The sequence below is a fragment of the Crassostrea angulata genome, chromosome 3, assembly GCF_025612915.1.
Source record: "Crassostrea angulata isolate pt1a10 chromosome 3, ASM2561291v2, whole genome shotgun sequence".
Classification (NCBI taxonomy): Eukaryota; Metazoa; Mollusca; class Bivalvia; order Ostreida; family Ostreidae; genus Magallana; species Magallana angulata.
This window is the reverse complement of record NC_069113.1, coordinates 18,572,185-18,592,567: the sequence shown is the minus strand read 5'-3', so window position 1 is coordinate 18,592,567 and position 20,383 is coordinate 18,572,185. Positions and strand designations below refer to the sequence as shown.

Here is a 20,383-nt window from a genome sequence, read left to right as displayed (position 1 = left end):
ATCTATCGATTTACATATGTATGGTGATATTGTGAAGGACTGCTAATACACATGGATTAGAAAGGACATATTTCATTAACTCTATCTATGATATTAATTTTTTTTGTTTGGGAGCAAACAAGTTGTGTGACAGATGCGTGTGTACGTGCATGCACATTAGCTTCCACGTCATGAGTATGAACTCGCATGTTTAAACATGTTATATCGTACATACGTAGGTCTCTTATGCATTAATTTGTCTTTTAACTATTTTTCGATTGATAACCCACTCCTGCAAATGTGTTCCGAATGATTTCTTTATCGTTGCTAACTATGTAATAAATCTCATCATTTTTTAATAACTGTGATTCTTCTTAAGGACTTGTCAGTAATACCGCTTCTTGCATTACAAGTGGATGGATGTTCTGAATGATTGAAAAAACCCAAAACAAAACAAATATAAAATGATTTGAATTATATTTTATTTCGGAATGGAAACCCTACCTTCCGGCATTAAAATTAAATTAAAAAAACCCAAAACAAAACAAATATAAAATGATTTGAATTATATTATATTTTGGAATGGAAACCCTACCTTCCGGCATTAAAATTAGATTCAAAAAGTACAAAAAAATATTTAAACCTGCAAACACACCAATAAAAAATGTTCTACTGTCCTGCTATAAGTTAGCCCTATTCTGTTGAGAACTGTTTATAAATCAACGTTATGAAGTACTAATGGGAGTTGATTTTATTGGTATTTATTTAATTCAAAATCAAAGTAGTTTCTTAGCAATATTTGTATAATTACGCACATTTTTAAAATATAAATATGAATAATCAGGCTTTTGCGACAATAATTCCGAGCTATAGACGGAAAACCGTACATTAATCATGGTGTGTGATATTTAAAGATATATAATTTGCGTCATCAAACTTTACGATGCATTGAAATCAACTCCAAAAAATTGTGCAGTGGTTTTTACATTGTTTACTCTGTAAGATGTTAAAGAATTAATGTTTTCATGCAATTTGTTTACATTTTTTTAGCAATGAAATAATTGAAATCATTGTTCAATGATGTTTATCAATAACGTGTATATGTTTTTAAAAGAAACCCACACATTTTGGTCAATCGTGCGTCGTTTTGCAAAGTTATTCAACATTAAATATTCAACATCAGCCAAATGTTTGTTTTCAGGAAGTCGTGATGCTTAAATGGTATTTCTGATTTCATTGGACCGACCAACGATTTCCAAATCCTTTGCTGCTTCATTCATCAAACATCAACTGTAATGTGTGTTTATTATGCTCACTGAAGCACTGTAAACAAAACTAAATCTTAAAATCACTGGTAATTCTTAAATTGTTTAATTTTTCATCTAGTAAGGTTTATGATAAAACATATAAAACTGATTATTTGTTTCTGGTGTTTATTCGCACAAAATACAAAATATGTTCTGTGTTTTGTTCAGTTCTGCGAAGATCTTATCGTTTGTGCTTATATATGATATACAAACAAAGTTACAAAAAGTCTTCTCGAAAAATTAAATGCTTAATCAAATTTTGTTTTAACTATTGCCAAATTGCTTATTATGCAAATATACTACGGGAAATACATAACTTAAATGTTTTGGTTGCGGTAGAATTGGGGGGGGGGGGGGGTCATTTCTAAGCATGTTTATTGTGGTAACAACAGTAAAATGGTAAAACAATATTTTCTATTGTCATATTTATTTTTAGAATTCATTTAACCCACCGATTAATGAAGATAAGGATTAAAACCAACAATCGTGTAGATTCTAAAATTGTCAACTAGTACCTAGACTCTAGAATATAGACTTCAACCATGAGGCGCGATTTTACTGCGAAAGTGAATAAAAAAGGACTAATAAAACCACAATGTTTGAATTTAAATGACAATACCATTCACAGGGATGAAGCATCCGATCAACGGGGATAGCGGGAAGCATATTCAATACTTATTGACTTTATATGATTTAATTTAAACAGATTTAAAATATAAGAACTGTGAATACATTAAAAAAATTGACACATACAGATATTAATGAAATTTATAAGAATTAATGACTGTTCGTCTTGAAAATTAAAAAGATGCAAGACGAAAAAAAAAATGGCACGTTGAGCAATAAAATTTACGTTGTAGAAAAAGAATTCAATTCTTGGTCACAACATGACAACTTCAAATGTAATGATAATGTTTAAATATATCATGAAAATTGTAGTGTTCAAAATCTTAATTCTCCTAGGAAAAGAAAAAAATGATTAGTTAGATACTAGTGCAGAAACAAAGCAAAAGACTTAAAAGCTGATATGTATGTGATTAAAAAAAAGATGCGACTTCAGCTACAAATATTACAGATTTGTATTGTTATGGTATGTACATGTATGACGAATAATATTCAGATCGGAATCAAAAATTAAAATAGATTAGATGAATACAATGTACATGTGTATTATACACACCAGAAAACTGGGACGATCTAAAAGTTGTAAAAAAACCAAACTTGTTCTAGATAAAATATCCCCAGGGCTTAAATTCAATGACAGAAAAATGCAAAACGTAGAAACGACTGTAATTAAGGGATCCACCATTATGGTCAAAGTTGTTGACAAGCTCGTATTATAGAAGAACTATATAGACGATCTAAAAAGTGCAAATTAGGAAAGATTTAAAGACAAGTACAATGATAGTTTAACATTATTACATGTAGGACATACATATTAACGAGTCAACTTGACAAGGAAAAATCTAATAAAACCTTACTTAAAATTTGAATGCCTCAAGGTTTGTTCATTCAGAGGATGTTTAAGGGGTCGGAGACAAAAGAACTTGGAAATTGTGGCAATTCCACATACAGAGATTAATAGAGGTAGTTGTGGGGTTGATGGACAAGTTTATCTAATAAACTTTGAAAAGAACAACTCACAACAGAAGAGCAAGACGCAATAATGATGTAGGTAATGAAAAAAGTAACAAATTTTATGCAGATAGATTAAAATATATTTAGAGGAAAGTTACATTAGACAAAAACAAAGTAAATATAATGAAAAAATGTAACATCGAGTTATCGACATATACCAAAATTTAATAGTGTAGAATATTTATAGAATTTATAGATCAAGAAATCAAAAATTTAATCTATCAAAAGCAGAAATTGATTTTACTCCTACACACTATATAAGATAACTGTAGCATTACTATTGATTAATATCATCAGACAAAACTGGCATATTTTTGCCAATTACATATATCTCCAATACTCTAACGCTACAACCATTTTTGACAGGCAAACAAATGTTGAGATTGGTTGTTTTTACAAATCATTATTAATCCAGGTGTGACTCTGAAGGTATAACAAATTATGTTGTGCAAATTAGAGATTTACATGTATACACATTTATTATAGAGGTACTTCATAAGAAAAATGTACCATAAAATATCTTGATCCTTATTTCACCCAAAACATTTAATAAAGTAACAATGTTATCATAAATACTCATATGAGTGCGTCTTTGCTTACATTAAAAAGAAATGTCAGTGGATATTTCCCCAGCAAATATGATAGCAAAACAAAGTAGATGTCATCTATTTAATCATCCTGACGTCGATGTAGTAATCATGATTGCAAGCCTGACTGACGACATTGAGTACGGATCAGCTGAGGTGTCTTATTTCCTGCGACTCTCTGCTACTGATATTAATTTGAATCATCTTAGACAAAACCACCCTATATCTTGTAAAAAAAAAAAATAACATTATAGGTTATATCGAAGTCAGACTCTACAAAATCCCAAGTTATTCATATAGAGAAGATTGCTGTTTACTTACATATCTTCGTTTATCCTCACCAGAACTGTGCCCTTATTGTTTCTATCGTAAGCCTTTTGGATTTTAATTTTTTCTGAATATGGAAACGAAACCCAGTTTCCCTCCTTATTTTTCCATTCCCAGGATGATAAATCATCTGAGGAGTTGCTGTTATCTAGTTCCTTTGAAACATCCCCTGTGTTTTGATTTGTAGAAGTGTTTTCCCCTACCTTGTCTAAAAATTCAGTTTTTTCTTCTGAGTCTGGTACACTTTCATTATTTGTTTGATGATCTCTTTTGACAGTTTTTGTGACATTTGTCGTTGTGTTCCTCCCATTTTCGTTACATTTACTTCCTATACAACCACAGAATAGAGTATATTATTTATAATTAATTTATTAAAAATCATATTTTTTTTATATTGATCACATGGGTGTAAAAGAAAACGTGATATCAGATATAACTTATTTCAACCACTTGATTGAAAAATAGTAATTCTTTATTTCAAATTTTTGTATGGTTCAGAATTGCATTGGCAAAGTGTTTTGCACAAAAATGAACACTAGAAAACTTAATATTTAAAATTGGTTTATTTAAAGAATGCGTCATCTTACAAGAATTAACTGGTTACATATATATGGGCAGCGGAAAGGGCAAAAAATGCATTTTTACAAAATCAATGGTGATTTAAATTCAAAAATGCAAAATAATATTATCAATGACCATAAATGCAAAACCAACAGGCTTCTTTGCAATATAAATATACATAAAATCAACTAAAGATGTCTTTATACAAATCAATCAAACAAAAAATAAAACCAACATACATAACTGCAAAACGAACAGACATATCAACATATAACAAGCGGACGCACAAAAACGAACGCCAGGAGGCGTGTTGGAGAAACAATATGCGCGGTGTCCAGTCAAGTCGTCCACAGACCATCTCGTAGTTCATGTATACAACTGGTCAAATCGTATACAAAACCGAGACTCAAGTCCTTTTCAAAATTTTATTCGTACAAAAGGCTTAAAAATGTTTACAGTATTGTGAGAAGTTCGTATGCAAAACGGAACGTATACTTTAAGGATGACGTTTACTCAGAATGAAAAAAAATTCCACTGATGATAATGAAAACCAACTATTGTGTGCTATAGACCTTACATGGTAGTGTTATTCTTCACTTTCAAAAAAGTCAATAACATACTTTTTGAGTTAATGGCCATTGAAAATTTTTTGAAAATTTAAGAAAAATCCATAAAAATTTTACTTACACTGTGATTGAGATTTTCTTAATTGTGAAAATAATACAAATTGCTAAACTCTTTAACAAATGAAATACATTTATTGAATGGTAGTGACATTAAATAGATACAAAGCATAAGGTTTTCATTCACAATTTTTATAGATATTCTAGTCCGAATTTCCTCTATCGGTTTTCAAATTACTACCCATTTTTGATTATATATAACAAAAAACTGAATGGTGATAAAGCTAAAATATTTATAGTATTAAACTAAGTATAATAACCTTTCTCTGCTGGCATAAAATTTAGATGAGGTCAATGATCAAAATTTTGAGATATGGTGTCTTATCATTTTTAATCATTTTACAATATTTTTGTAGTGTGTGCCATACGATTATCTAATCGAAAAAGCAAGATAAAACCAACAGGAAATATTCAAAATTATGTTGAATAACAAATAAAATCTTAACTTTAAATATTATAGTACTACCAAAAATATTTCAGTGGAAAACAAAATCTGAAAAATTTAGTCCGAATTTCCTCTGTTTTGCTAAAAGTCAAAATTTTTTAGAGCCTAATTCTATAATTTAGTAAAAATGTCGATTGTTATGTCAATAGTAATAATTAATTACAGAAATACTTTTTGTATCTAAAACAAATTTTACTCATGAAATTGAACTTTTCAGCAATCCGGATTTGCAATTGAGAACTCAAACCCTGAGTAAACAACGTCCTTAAGATACTGTAAATTAATTACTTTATAGTGATTTAAAATCTCCTACACTCATTTGGTGTAGACATCGTAAAAGGTATTGTCTTAATATATGTAGATATTGGATCATGTAATATATTCACAATATTTTGAATCAAATAGTCAATACAGTAAAGATATTATCAATATAATCCATGCACAGTGTTATATATATCGCGATCAATTAATTCGAACACTTACCATAGGTGGGACTACGCCACTGTAAATAATATTTTAGAAAAAGAATGCGGTGTGCAGAAATTGATTGCTGTTTAAAATGTATACTTCACTATTTGTTTTAAAAAGAAAAACCACACATTTTTAGTTCCAAGTTATGACTTTAGCTAATTAAAGATCACCCCTTACCCGCGAAAAGCTTATAAATGCGTGCATGCGCTTAAAGAAGCCAGTTCTCCGCTGACTTAGCTTTATTCTTAGTTTCCTGTGTTAAGTTTTAAAAAATCTTGATATTCTTTTTAAATTCAGTGATGGATCGACAGCATCCTCTGTAACACCCGTACACTTCATTTATAGATCCGCTCTATTTACATATATCATTCTATGTGAAGCGAAAGTTCAGGTCTTGGCGATTACAAAATTCAAATTCATCCCGGTTCATATTCTGGATTTTAAAGACTTTTTTGCTGATAATTAATTAATTAATCAATTAACACTTAAAATTTTATATACATGTATTAAAATTACTTGTTCTAAAAGTACAAAAGGATTTCTGATATTTGTAGTAGTATAGATATCTCTGTCATTAGATCATCGGAATATACAATTGCATATGCAACAACATGTTTGAGCCATTTGTGTAAAACATGATTTCATATACAAAAATTTTGTCAAAGATTAACTCTTTCTTCTCTGTCTTGTTTACGAGTTGATTTTTTGCAAGCGAAATGACCTGTGTACGAGATGGTCTGTATAAAACTTCACGGGACACCGCGCATATTGCTTCCCCAACACGCCATCTGGCGTTTATTTTTATGCGTCCGCTTGTTTTATGTTGATATGTCTGTAATGTAATTTTTGCCCTTTCCGCTGCCTATACATATACATCATACTCTCTTCAGGAAGTGTCTGAGAGCACAGTTTTTAACTACAGGACGGATGTGTAAAAAATATTTACCGTTTTTCAATACGACTTTCTGCGAATCATCTAAGCGCCAAACATTTTGTTGATTTCCAAGTGTTCTCTTAACAGTTTCATCAAAGGGATCACTTATTTAAAAAAGTGTTACAATATCAATTATTTTATCATCAATTGAGTAACCGCATTTTAAATCGTTATACTACATACCAAAGTATAACATCATATTTTCCATCATATCCAAATCTGTAGTTGCTTTTTATACCGTTAGTCCATCGCACCTACTCAAAAAATTTTAAAAAGTAGGTTTTTAACATGTGTTATAAACATTTATGTGTCGTGCATGAAAGAGACAGTACTGCGCATCTTATCAAAAACCGATTATTATTGCGATACATTGGGTGGATCTGAAGTTAAACATACCTTCCTTTTCAGTTGTACTGTCTCTTTAAGGATAATTGATATCAACATTAATTTTAGTTTAAGTAAAACACGAAAATTAAACCATTTTGTGGTTGTTGTTAGAAAAATAATTGACAGTAATGTAGACATTACAAATACGATATTGTCTCCCTTTACTCTGTAGACCGTCCCAATATTATCCTTCCCGCCATCTTGGTCAAACCACTTCCAGTCAGGACCTTGAAGATAATTTTATTAAATAATGATACATTTTTATTTACTAATGTCATTAAATCTTTTATAAATTATATTTCAAAATGTAGAAAAGATTTTGGAAAACAAGACACAAATCAACCAAATTTGTTGTAAATTTATCAGTACCCAACACTGCAGACAGCATTATTAGTACATGTAATACAATGATACTGTTATTATGTATGCATATTGTTTCGGCGTTTAAAAAAAAGGAATTTAAACTCTTAAGGTACGCCTCATCAGGGTCCACTTTAGTGATGGATAAACGCTATGAAAAACTTTATTAAATCATATTTTCGAATTTTTCGCTAATGATTTTTTGTTAACTTTAGACGTTTTGGTTCATTTTGTGAATGCGCTTTTTAAGACCTTTAAATGTCGGTTATCTCGTCATTTGCATTTTAGATCTGTTTCACCCAATTATTTTTTTCTATTTGTTTTCCCCACTTTGTTAATAATGAAGGTTATATCCTTATCTGAATAACCTCCCTTTAATTGGTGTGCGTTAAAATTCTGTAATGCTAATTAGCTGTACTTCATTGAACTTTGAGTCTTCCAGATAAAACTTATGTAATAAAATGCTGTATAAAGGATCATTTAAAAAAAGAACAGTTTCTTTTGGTTTACATTTTGCCTTATAGTTCATGTATTGCATAACCTCTCTTAACAAGACATCCTACGGCAATTTTCTCTGTTTGTAGAACTCTTGGTACGTCACAGACCACCACATTAGATTTTTGATGATCTCCATGCTTGTCGAAATGATATGGAAATACCATGCTCGTATCCCATTCAACTAGTAAGTTGAAATCTGCAATGTGTAGCTTTGTTACCGTCATGTATTATAAAATAAGTTTCATATACAAGAAGGAATACTATTCGTTTTCACATTTTTTCATTTATATATTCAATATTTGCTACTTTGTGTATTTTCATTAATATAAATTGTAAAAATTTAAATCTAAGGACTTAAGTTTGATATTTTATTATTTTCTAATGTTTGCAAGTCAACTGAATGATAATTTCAAAACCACTTATAAAAAAAATTATTAGGAAAACTATAGAATAACATGTACAAGTGCTAATGCACAACATAACTACAAATTAAAATATTTACCAATTAAGCTCTTAACAATTTTATTTTCGTTATAAATATAAATATAAAATTTTATAAAAAAATATATATATTTCAAATAAAAAGTTACAAAGTCAACCGGGTTATTTTTAATCCAGACGTTTCATAACTTACGGCTCTTTTTTTATTTAGAAGTGTTATCGATTAAAAAATTAAACTTTATATAAGTACCATTCAACATCATGATAACTGTATATATACTAGCGGAAAAAAGAAACTGTGCATTATTTAACATATAAAAAAACATTTAGAAATTATAATGAACAAATTTTATTTTTTGTAATACTGTTAACACATGTATTCGTAACAACATTAAAGTCAACGTCGAATAACGTCAATTTCAGCACACTCGAAAGTCACTGTTATTTGAAATTGAATTAACAAAATTAATAACGCGTGTGACCACCATTTGCGTTCATGCATGCTTCACAGCGACGCCTCATTGATGCCACTAAAGTGTTCAGAAATGCTTGAAGGATGTTGTTCCAGATGTTGGTTAAAGCCTGGTCTAAATCAGCCAATGTCACTGGCTGATTTGGTAAACGGCGTAAACGTCTCTCCATTTCATGCCAGACCTGCTCGATCGGCGACAAATCGGGGGAAACAGCTGGCCAAAGCAAAACATCGACATTCTGTTGAACAAACAAGTCCCTGACTCCACGTGCAACGTGTGGCCTTGTGTTGTCTTGCTGCAGAGTGAAGTGATTTTGATGTCTCTGTATGAAGGGCATCACATGACGCTGAATAATTTCATCTCGATAGCGTACGCCGGTGAGATTTCCATTGACAATCTGTAGAGGGGTCTTTCCACGTGCTGATATTCCATCCCACACCATTACTCTACCTCAACCAAATTGTCGACGTTGCACAACACAATCGTCCTGGTAACGCTCCCCAACGCGACGATACACTCTACAACGACCGTCACTGCTATCAAAATGAAATCTGGATTCATCAGTGAACGGAATATTGGCCCAGTCCTGTATTCTGAATCGCAGATGTCGTGTGCACCACGCTAGTCTGGCGATACGATGACGTTGAAGCAGTACTGGGCGCACCGCTGGACGTCTTGGTCTGATGTTTTGCTCGCGCAGACGATTACGCACAGTTCTTGAACTAATTGGTCGAAGCCCTGGAATGCTACGGGCAGTCAAACTTTCTGTCTGGAAACGATTTCTCAGATGCACAAGTCTAATGTGGTTGTCCTGTTGACGTGGCGTCCCACAAGGTCGCCCAGAGCGCGGTCGATCCTGAGTGTTGCCAGATTATTGAAAACGTCTCTATAATGAATGGATGGTGTTCCGATGAACTCCAAAGTGTCTTGCTAAAGTATTTTGTGCCATTCCAGCTTGCAGCATCCCAACAGCACGATTACGTTTGTTTTCGTTGAGTCGTGGCATGACATAGGGGTTGATTTTGTTGAAACTAAAGTGGTTTCCTTAACAAAAAAAGTTTAAACAAATCCTTTACAGTTCTTAAACTAAACAGTATTGGCCCGTAAAACTCGTGCGTACAAATTCTTCAATTAAACAACAGGTGCTCACTAACCATAAAAAAGTCCGTGCACCCGGACGGTGACCATCCGATATTGTCAAAAACATTACCATTATTGATTGTTTAAATTTTATAAATACAAACAATAGACATTGAAAAATTATACTATATTTCATAATGCACAGTTTCTTTTTTCCGCTAGTATATGTCTGATAATCTTTTTTTCATAATGACTAATGTACTTACGATCATCCCTATAACCAACTACTGTTCCAGACATGCCGGAGTTCTGGTTGGTGAATGGCCAATTTGGACCTCTTCCGACACGCGTTCCAATCGGTGGTAACGTAGGATCACCCTCACAACGTAAATCATTTTCAACGCAATCTACGTTTGGATATGAACCGTTTCCATATGCCTGCCTTTTAGTCAGGATCTCATAAATGTCACACTGAATAAAAAAATACGTTATTTTCTTTTTGATCTCGAATCCGGTGTTTTAAATTCTTGAATTCTCATGCAAACAGGAGTATAAGCTTGAATCTGATTTAATAGTTATGTTGTTTACCAATGATGTCAGAAAGACGAGACTCTTTAAAACAAGCTTCTTTTATTTTCTCTCACAAAAATTAGCGTGAATAGCCCTAAATTCACTTTAAATTTGTTGTAAGAACTAGTTATTTATAAATACATATAACATACGTTTTTATTTATAAATGCAAATGAGTAGCTTTTTATTTATGAATTGATGATTTTACTATATCTTTCTCTGATGTTGATAATTTGACTTTAGACCTCACAGCTTCCCTTACGTCATCTACAGAGTAATTTCTTGTTGGAACACTGCCCATAATCTCAGATGCTACTACCTTATAAAAATATTCATTCTGTTCATTAGCAATGAAACATTATTCTTGTATTTTTTTTTACTCATTAAAAAATGCATTCAAAGACATGTGTTTTATCCCGGCGCTGAACAGAAAAAAAGACTTCACCATATTTGTTGAGTATCTCGCAAACTGTGGCGCTTCGTCGATATCCAATATTTTTCCACGTATCGATGAATATGCAAATGATCCCAAGAAACACTAACAAGCAAACAAAAAATAAATGAAAAAAATAAGATGTGTACTTAAAAAAGAGTTCCATGAGCCACATCGCTCACCTAACCAACAGTTTGTTAATATCTCTTGTACATCTCTTTCAAACATTTTTAAAATATGAAATTCTTTTGATTTACTGTAATGCTTAATAAGAAGATTTCATATATTTGACAAATACTTAAAACAACAATATATAAAAAGACATTTACTTTTGGGATATCATATCTAAAGATATAAGATATATTAACTGAGTAATTTTACTATATTATAGGCATCAACATATCAAAGATAACAATAAAATGAAAATTGAACTTAAAATTATTGTACAGATTTAAAAAAGGTCATTGTGACATTAATGAGGAAATGACGATTTGAGGATGTTAACATAGTGCAAAACCTAGCGATAGATTTTCAGGAAAGGATTTTTAAAGTGTGTCCCTATTTAATACTATCAATGTTAAAATTTGAACCCCGCTTGGTGCTCAGCTTTAGTTCGGGGTCTCATCTTTTCTAATCTATGCTAATTTAGGATGCTTTCATACTAATCTTACAAAGTGAATCACTGTAGTCCCGAAGAACCTTTTCCCTATTTGTTTATAAATAAGAATCCCTTTTGGGTTCAAAGCATTGGCAAAGGCATTGATGATTGAATAATAAAGAATCTATACTACCTGATAATGATTGCACAGTAAGCGCACAATTCATTGCAAGATATCGCTTGGGGAAAAAGGTTTTAAACGTGTCGATCCCCTTTAACTTTCCTTGTTCAATTTTTAACCACTTTGTTTGGCCCCAGTTTTGTTCTGGGAATCAGTTTTATCCATTAAAAAGCTACATTATCTAAGGATGTTTGATGGTAATTGCTTGCATAGTAATAACACTGATTGTTGAATTGTAGTTTCTATTTTAAATTAAGAACCCCTTATGAGACCCCAGAACTTGCAATCAACACTATCATCAGATGCTTGCATAGTTATCTTGAAAAGAAGGTTTTTAAACATTTCCCATATATATATATATATATATATATATATATATATATATATATATATATATATATATATATATATATATATATATATATATATATATGTCTATATTAAACTTTATAACTTTTGTCTTAGCCCCAGTATTGGTTAGAAGATCAAAGGTTTTACAATATGAAAATTTCACAACGTAAACAGATTTTGTGTAAATATTGGCATTACTGCCGCAGTGGTTCTTGAGGAGAAGATATTTCATAACAAACACCTTATCTCTACTGTTTTGTTATTATCTTTTTTCTGAAAATTCCTTTCCTTTAATCAATTTTGAAATCTCTTTTCTTTTCATAATGATGTTTTTACCAAGTTTATTTAAAAACGGCCGTGTTGTTCTAAAGAAGTAATAAAAATTGAAAGTTTACAGACATGCAGACTGCCGGACAGACAAATAGAAAGACAAGGCAATGGACAACAGATGATTAGAAAAGCTCAACAATGAGCTAAAACCGCACAACATTATTAAACACTATCAACGTAGCATATCCTAATTTATTTAGGGGAAATAAAAATAATATACCATGTCCGGATTGTCGCCAGCTGGAACACATACAATCGGATTTACTTTGCCAATTTGTTCAGCTATCTGCAGTACATTCATTTTCTGCGAATATAATTTCAAATTGATAATCTGTTGTAAGGAATGCATGTAAATGAAGAATTTGTTATATTACAGATGCCTACGAGCAATTTTATTTTATAAATTTGAATGATTTCTGGGAGTTGATTTTAATCAACTCTCCTATGCAGTTACTCAGACAAACCGAAAGTGAAACAGTGTTTGAACCTCAGCACAAATCATCGCTGCTGACAAGACTTCGTTCTTGAAAATAATTGATAAATTCGATGTAATGTATGCTAAAGCATTGTTTTTCAAGGAAAATTATTTATAAATACCTTGAAAATAGTCAGATTTTAAATGGTACGAACAATTTAGATATTTTTGTAGTCGTATGTATTCCTACGCCAGAGTTCAATATAGTCTCCTTCAACCCGATGCTCGTCTGTCTTCGAAAATCTTCGACAAGCAGAGAGTCTCTCTTGCTTGTCGGAGATTTACGGTGTCAGCCGAGCGTTTGGTTGAACGAGACTAGAGTTCAATATCGATTGGATCCATACAATTTTCGCGAAATATTTCTATTACTGATACATAGTTTGATTGAATCAATAATTATTTCATCTTTAAATATTATTTAACATGATTCATGTGAGGGTTTCTCGACATTCTTGTCGAAAAAGTCCAAAAATTTATAATATAAAAATGTGCGTCATTCAAATACAAATTAGAAACTACATGTACTTGTCATGCAAAATAACATATCATTGATTTTAAAAATAAATAAACATCGACAAAATCAACTCCCTTCAGTTCTTCAGTACTTTGATTATATTATTTATTTGTTTCCTTTGTCAGAACAATTTCTGTAGTACTTTATTTCTTTTGTCTTCGTTGTCCTGGCCGGTTACATCACCTCCAGAGATGATAATCAAGTTTGCGTTGATCGAGAAAGGTCCAATGGAACTCCCGTTCAATCCTTTTAAAAGTTTAAAGGGAAAGTTATAAAGGAATAATTGTATGATTTGAGAAATGACAAAACACGTTTGCTATTTTGAAATCCGAAGTTTCTATCTTCAACTTACCCCACGCTCTCGTGATCAGATAACCACAAAATAGAATAACTATATGGTATATGATTTAAGGTCAAGATCTAGTAAATGAAAGGTGCCTACAGGTTTATGATATTCAAGATATAAGCTCTTTAACGATGCTTCATAACAATATCTTTGTTTCATAGGGTGTACTGGGGCTTAAATATTTGGTAAATACACATTAAAATGATGTTTTAAACAACTATTTTCTATGAAATATGAAGAATAAAAGAAACAAATCTTGAAGTTTTGTCCATTTTTGACTAATGAAATATATCTAGAATGCCTACAGTCTCTCCAAAAACGGCATTAAACAAACTCTTGATCTCATCTTTAAAATGATGTCAAGGTGAATATAGGTTCCTGGATTACTTTTCCCGTGATTAAATATAGTATGTCAAAATATTGATTTATTTTCTACATAATTCCTTTAAAGCCGTAAAATACGGGAAAAGATTGATTTATAAAAGAAAATATTTGAATTTATGCCAAGTCGATGGGAAATTTAATTATGGGAGTTTGCTAAAACTAAAACCTTGTATGAATATAGTCTTATTCCCTGGAGGAAAATAAAACTTCGTTACCCGATCGTAAAAAAGGTGCTGCTGCTTCCAGTGCTTCTTTAAATGACGACGGCCCTTCACATTGTATGTCATCTAAAATACGTTATTTTGAAGGAAAAAGGTATAACACTTAGAACATTGAAAAAATTCAAGATTAAGGAATTTTTGACTTGGAACTATAACACTTACCACCAGTTTTATATTCATTGACATTTATATTCTATGTTTTATATTTTACCTTATGTAATTATTGATTGACAAATCAATTTTTTTTTATAATAAATCTCACCGAGAATGTGTAAAATTGCCGTGTAGTCGTTTGAGAAACTTTGTAAAACTTTTGTTTCTCTTCCAAAACTTATGACAGCAACACAATGATCTACAGAGGGTTGATCAGAATACCCTGTAACGTATACATTTTCCAAAGTGAAACAATTGTTTTGAAATATATTACAAAAAAGCAAATATGAACAGGATAAAAAGAGGATATTTATATTATGTGCTTTTATACCTGCTTTATCCAACTCGTTGAAATGATCATATATTTGCTCGGCAAGCCTTGCGAATATATATACACCATTTCAACTCGTTGGATAAAGCAAATATTAAATCACACATTTATAGATGTTCGTTTTATCTCATACGATTTGATTTATATTGTCACAGGTGGTGAAAAGTCAAGTCTTAACCGGGACTCGAACCCAGGGCCTCTGGCCTACCGTGCCAGCGCTCTTACCACTGAGCCATTGAGACCCGATATATTGACTGATAGTCACACACCTGTGAACCCGGTGACAATATTAAGGAGCTTTTGAGACGGCTCCTTAAATGACGATTAATCGATGATGCAACGTTGTGTTATGCGGTTAGTGTGACCTTGCGCAATGAAATTTAGTACGTCATTTTGGAGATAAATATGTTATACATGTAATAAAAGGTTTCTCTGAAATAAACCTTGAAATAATTTCTTATCTCTGAATAGTTTTTCTCAGAGCTTAACTACTTAACTTAATGGAAACACTGATTAAAAGACTTGAAAAACCAAATTTGTACACAAACATAAAAAATGCGAATGCTCGCTTTGAATAAGGATGCTTACTGGTGGTGAAATAAAAGTTTTGGGAGACATTATTTCAGTAAGTTCTTGCATAGAAAAAAACCCAAAGTGTTCTGTTTTCATCGCGTCGCCAGGATGAACTCTTTAATAGCTAACGTGAATTGCAGTTTTATAAACTTCACAGTTATATATTTGCATTTCCATTGTTCTTTCCCACTGTAAGCCCATACGGAGGAGCTGCAATTATTTAAGAAATAAACAACGTTATTTAGTGAACATGGCGTTATGAATAGCAACTGCTCTGTTGGCATATTCCATGATGCGCGCTAGCGCATCATGGAAAATATGCCAGCAGAGCAGTTGCTATTCATAACGCCATGTTCACTAAATAATCGTTGTTTATTACTTATATTTGCATTTTACCACTCGCAAATACCCTGAATTAGCTTAGACCTTGACATTTAGCTATTACATCAAAAGTAAACATTCAGACTGTAATATATCTTTTTAATTCACATAGATTTGTTAACAGAATCAATGATATGTTATAACAGTAATTCCTTTAAAATATTATCAAAAACATGTTTTAATATTACATGTAAATACGTCAATTTTAATTGAGTTGGCGAAAAACACATGATGTATCGTATAGTGGTTTAAATCTATAACGTCATGGAAAAGTATATATAACGTTACACCTTTATGACGTCATAGTATACTGACAGAGCAATTGCGATTATAGAGAAATAATTGCAGCTCCTCCGTATGGGCTTACAGTGGGAAAGAACAATGGAAATGCAATTATTTCTCTATAATCGCAATTGCTCTTTCAGTATACTATGACGTCATAAAGGTGTAACGTTATATATACTTTTCCATGACGATATAGATTTAAACCACTATACGATACATCATGTGTTTTTCTCCAACTCGAATAAAATTGACGTATTTACATGTAATATTAAAACATGTTTTTGATAACATTTTTTAGGAATTACTGTTATAACATATCATTGATTCTGTTAACAAATCTATGAGAATTAAAAAGATACATTACAGTCTGCATAGCTAAATGTCAGGTCTAGGCTAATATAGGGTATTTGCGAGTGGTAAAATGCAAATATAAGTAATAAACAACGATTATTTAGTGAACATGGCGTTATGAATAGCAACTGCTCTGCTGGCATATTTTCCATGATGCGCTAGCGCGCATCATGGAATATGCCAACAGAGCAATTGCTATTCATAACGCCATGTTCACTAAATAACGTTGTTTATTTCTTAAATAATTGCATTTCCATTGTTCTTTCCCACTGTAAGCCCATACGGAGGAGCTGCAATTATATCTCTATAATCGCAATTGCTCTTTCAGTATACTATGACGTCATAAAGGTGTAACGTTATATATACTTTTCCATGACGATATAGATTTAAACCACTATACGATACATCATGTGTTTTTCTCCAACTCGAATAAAATTGACGTATTTACATGTAATATTAAAACATGTTTTTGATAACATTTTTTAGGAATTACTGTTATAACATATCATTGATTCTGTTAACAAATCTATGAGAATTAAAAAGATACATTACAGTCTGCATAGCTAAATGTCAGGTCTAGGCTAATATAGGGTATTTGCGAGTGGTAAAATGCAAATATAAGTAATAAACAACGATTATTTAGTGAACATGGCGTTATGAATAGCAACTGCTCTGCTGGCATATTTTCCATGATGCGCTAGCGCGCATCATGGAATATGCCAACAGAGCAATTGCTATTCATAACGCCATGTTCACTAAATAACGTTGTTTATTTCTTAAGTGTTTTCCTTCATATTTGTAATTTAAATCTTCGACAAAATCCAATTTTAATAAAGTTCTGGTAGTAGATATTATAGTTATGTGTAAAATTAAAAAAAAAACGAAAATACGTTACTTACGTCACTACGTCACATAACGCAAAGGTTTATAACACGGTTAGTATACACCACACGTATGAGATAAATATTATTGTTACATTCAGTAGTACAGGTGTATATTCTCACTATATATCTCTATAGACGAATGGTCAATATTTGTAATATTAGCTCGTCCGAAAAATATTGACCGGTCAATATTTTTTTGATATTGACCGGCTAGGAATAATATCTAGTGAACATTCCCTCTATTTCAAATAATCGCCTTTGATTTGTTGATTCGTTAACGATGACGTATATAACTCTTCGCGACTCCAAAACAAGGTGACGTCATAATAGACAGCCAGTCAAGGCAAGTAAACAACGGACGCGCAATGCGACGGTTTGCTATCAAAACGGATGTAAGGATATGCGAATTACTGTGAAGTAAAATCAGGTAGAACATCTGTATGTTAATTCTTACGGTCGGCGGAATATCACCAGTGACCGTTTGATGCTGAGGATAATTTGGTAATTAACTTTACAAAAAATTGAATTCGTGAATTCTTTGTTGAGCTGAGAAAATAACGGCGTTCTGTTTTCAATTACTTTCTTAAATTATGGTTTGTTTCTTCATATAACAAAACAAATGTTGACTGTGTTTTCGGGCAACATTGATTACATAAGCTCCCTTGGGACAAAAATATTGCCCTCCGCTTCGCGTCGGGCAATATTTCGTCCCTCGGGGGCTAATATAATTAATGTTGCCCTCAACCCCAGTCAATATTTGTACTATATTACGTTATATCAAAACTGAAATAAAATAAACATTTGTGAGTATATGCCTTGAAAAAATGCAGCGTTTATATTAATGATAAAAAAATGAAAGGCGAAAATGAGCAAAGATGTATTCAAAAGGGAATTTACCCCGAATAATAGACAGGAACGCTCTTTTCATCTGATCAAAGCCCTCTCCTCTCATGCTGTTGGAAGTATCAAGGACAAAGACTACAGGTACTCCGTGAATCCGTCTTTCCATGACCACAGTGCTTGAGTTTTAGAGTTTAAATTATTGAAGCTAAAAATACGTGATTTGCTATTTACAACCATTTATTTCATTTACGATTTTGAATTGTTAAGAAAGTCATTGTTCTATTTTATTTTCGGTGTAACGACGAAAAGTGATCCCCCGAAAATACTGACCAAGGGGGGTGTGGGGGGGGAGGGGGTGAGTCAGATTTCTGCGTAGAAAACTGACACATGGTCAGTATTTTATGACGAGAAGAGTCTTTTTTTAAACTCTGGTTGCTCTCAGCAACAATGCAGTTAAGATCGCATAGTGTTTCGGCAGTATGATTTTAACAAGGAAAATGGATTGATATATTATCAATCATTTTACTCTCAATCCATCCACATACCCAACTCTCTTTCCCAAAGCCTTTAAAAGCCTTTTGAAAAAAACTTCTAGATTGGCGCTTATTTTAATTATTAATCAAATAATGTTCAAACCTAGAATCAATTGTCAACTAAGATACGCATTTTCTTTGTTCCCAAGATGTACGGTAGAAGATGCTTTAATCATAGGGTACATTAATTGACGAAATTTGTCTGCATCTTTTCTTTTTTAATTAAAAAAAAATAGAGACAGACTGAGACCCTGATGATACATGTAAGCTAAAAATGTAATCGGAAAAACGCACTCAAACTCGTTATTTGGACGAGCTGATACAGAAAATATATATATTTACATAATCTAATGATCATGCAAGTAATATGACCCCCCCCCCCCCCGCACACACACATACACTAAAACTGCTGTTAGGAAAAATATAGAACCCAAATTAAATAAATATAGAATATGAATAAATAGTAAATATTCTACGGAATCATTTTTTCTCCAACCCACACGGATAAAAATGACCCTAAAGACATAATTTATACGAAACATTCGAAGTATTTCAAAACAAGCTTGATCATGTTCTTATGTAGAAAAAATAACCCCAATTAATATTCTACGGGGGACTCTTTTTGTCGTTACATCAGAAATAAATGTAAAATATGATCAAATTACTTTGAAAGTTTCTACTCAGATTGCTGAGAGTAGCCGTGCTTTTCTTAATATATTTGCCTTGGTATTCAGAGTAAAGAAATATCTCACCTATAATTGTCTCGTCTTGAAGACAACGCTCTTTTAAAAGATTACAGCAACATGATGGAAACCTAATTAATCAAAATTCCCTTGAATATACTTTTATTTCCTTATTTGTTATCTGAATTTGATAATCAGATATAAATAGACTACACTTCAGTTTTCAATTTTATTTTCACATTACACACACAATGAAATCCTTTTATAATGAAAACACAATAATTTACAATATTATTGAGATATCGTTGGTGTGTAAGCAACATCAACATTTGATTATTTGTAAGTAAATTCTATCAACTACTCGGTAGGTGATGTTACTATCATTCAAATAGTTTATATCATTTATTCGAATACATTATATCACCTGTTCAAAACATTTTGGAGATATCACTTAAATTGATTAATGATATCACTTGTTCGACCACTTAACATCACTCTTTCGTAATGAAATAAGTTTATTTCCCAAAGTCCAGTCGTTTCCCATTCTTATATTCTCAACTATATATTCATTTCCAGCTCTATAAATAGAATTCTCTCCACTCATCTGTACTTTGTACTTCCTCTTTTTAAAATCAAATTTAGTGCAGGGTATGGTCAGTTACATAAGTCATAATTTTTCAAAAACTTTTACTTTACCAGACAAAACTATGGTAAATTGTACACCATAAATTTCACACGGTCGATAGTTTTTGAAAATATCATTCATTGCTATGGAATGTTGCCCGTTTCTAT

General features: G+C 31.8%; 1 protein-coding gene across 4 annotated transcripts; it reads right to left on the bottom strand.

Annotated features, from left to right (window-relative positions):
• Window positions 1-1,416: 1,416 nt before the first annotated feature.
• On the bottom strand, window positions 1,417-19,927 carry LOC128177080 (uncharacterized). 4 transcript variants are annotated; one of them, XM_052843610.1, is made up of 15 exons: window positions 19,661-19,926; window positions 18,430-18,580; window positions 14,837-14,950; window positions 14,569-14,640; window positions 13,766-13,869; window positions 12,855-12,938; window positions 11,187-11,279; window positions 10,950-11,060; window positions 10,438-10,642; window positions 8,221-8,373; window positions 7,461-7,546; window positions 7,116-7,186; window positions 6,945-7,036; window positions 3,833-4,166; window positions 1,417-3,737 (listed from the first exon to the last, which is right to left on the bottom strand). In XM_052843610.1, the coding sequence occupies exons 2-15, from the start codon at window positions 18,539-18,541 to the stop codon at window positions 3,659-3,661; spliced, it is 1,710 nt and encodes a 569-aa protein (XP_052699570.1). In that variant the 5' UTR covers window positions 18,542-18,580; window positions 19,661-19,926; the 3' UTR covers window positions 1,417-3,658. The 4 variants fall into 4 exon arrangements, with proteins under 4 accessions (XP_052699570.1, XP_052699569.1, XP_052699571.1 ...); XM_052843609.1 differs by having other exon boundaries at window positions 18,430-18,551; XM_052843611.1 differs by having other exon boundaries at window positions 7,485-7,546; window positions 18,430-18,551.
• Between the last annotated feature and the right edge of the window lie 456 nt (window positions 19,928-20,383).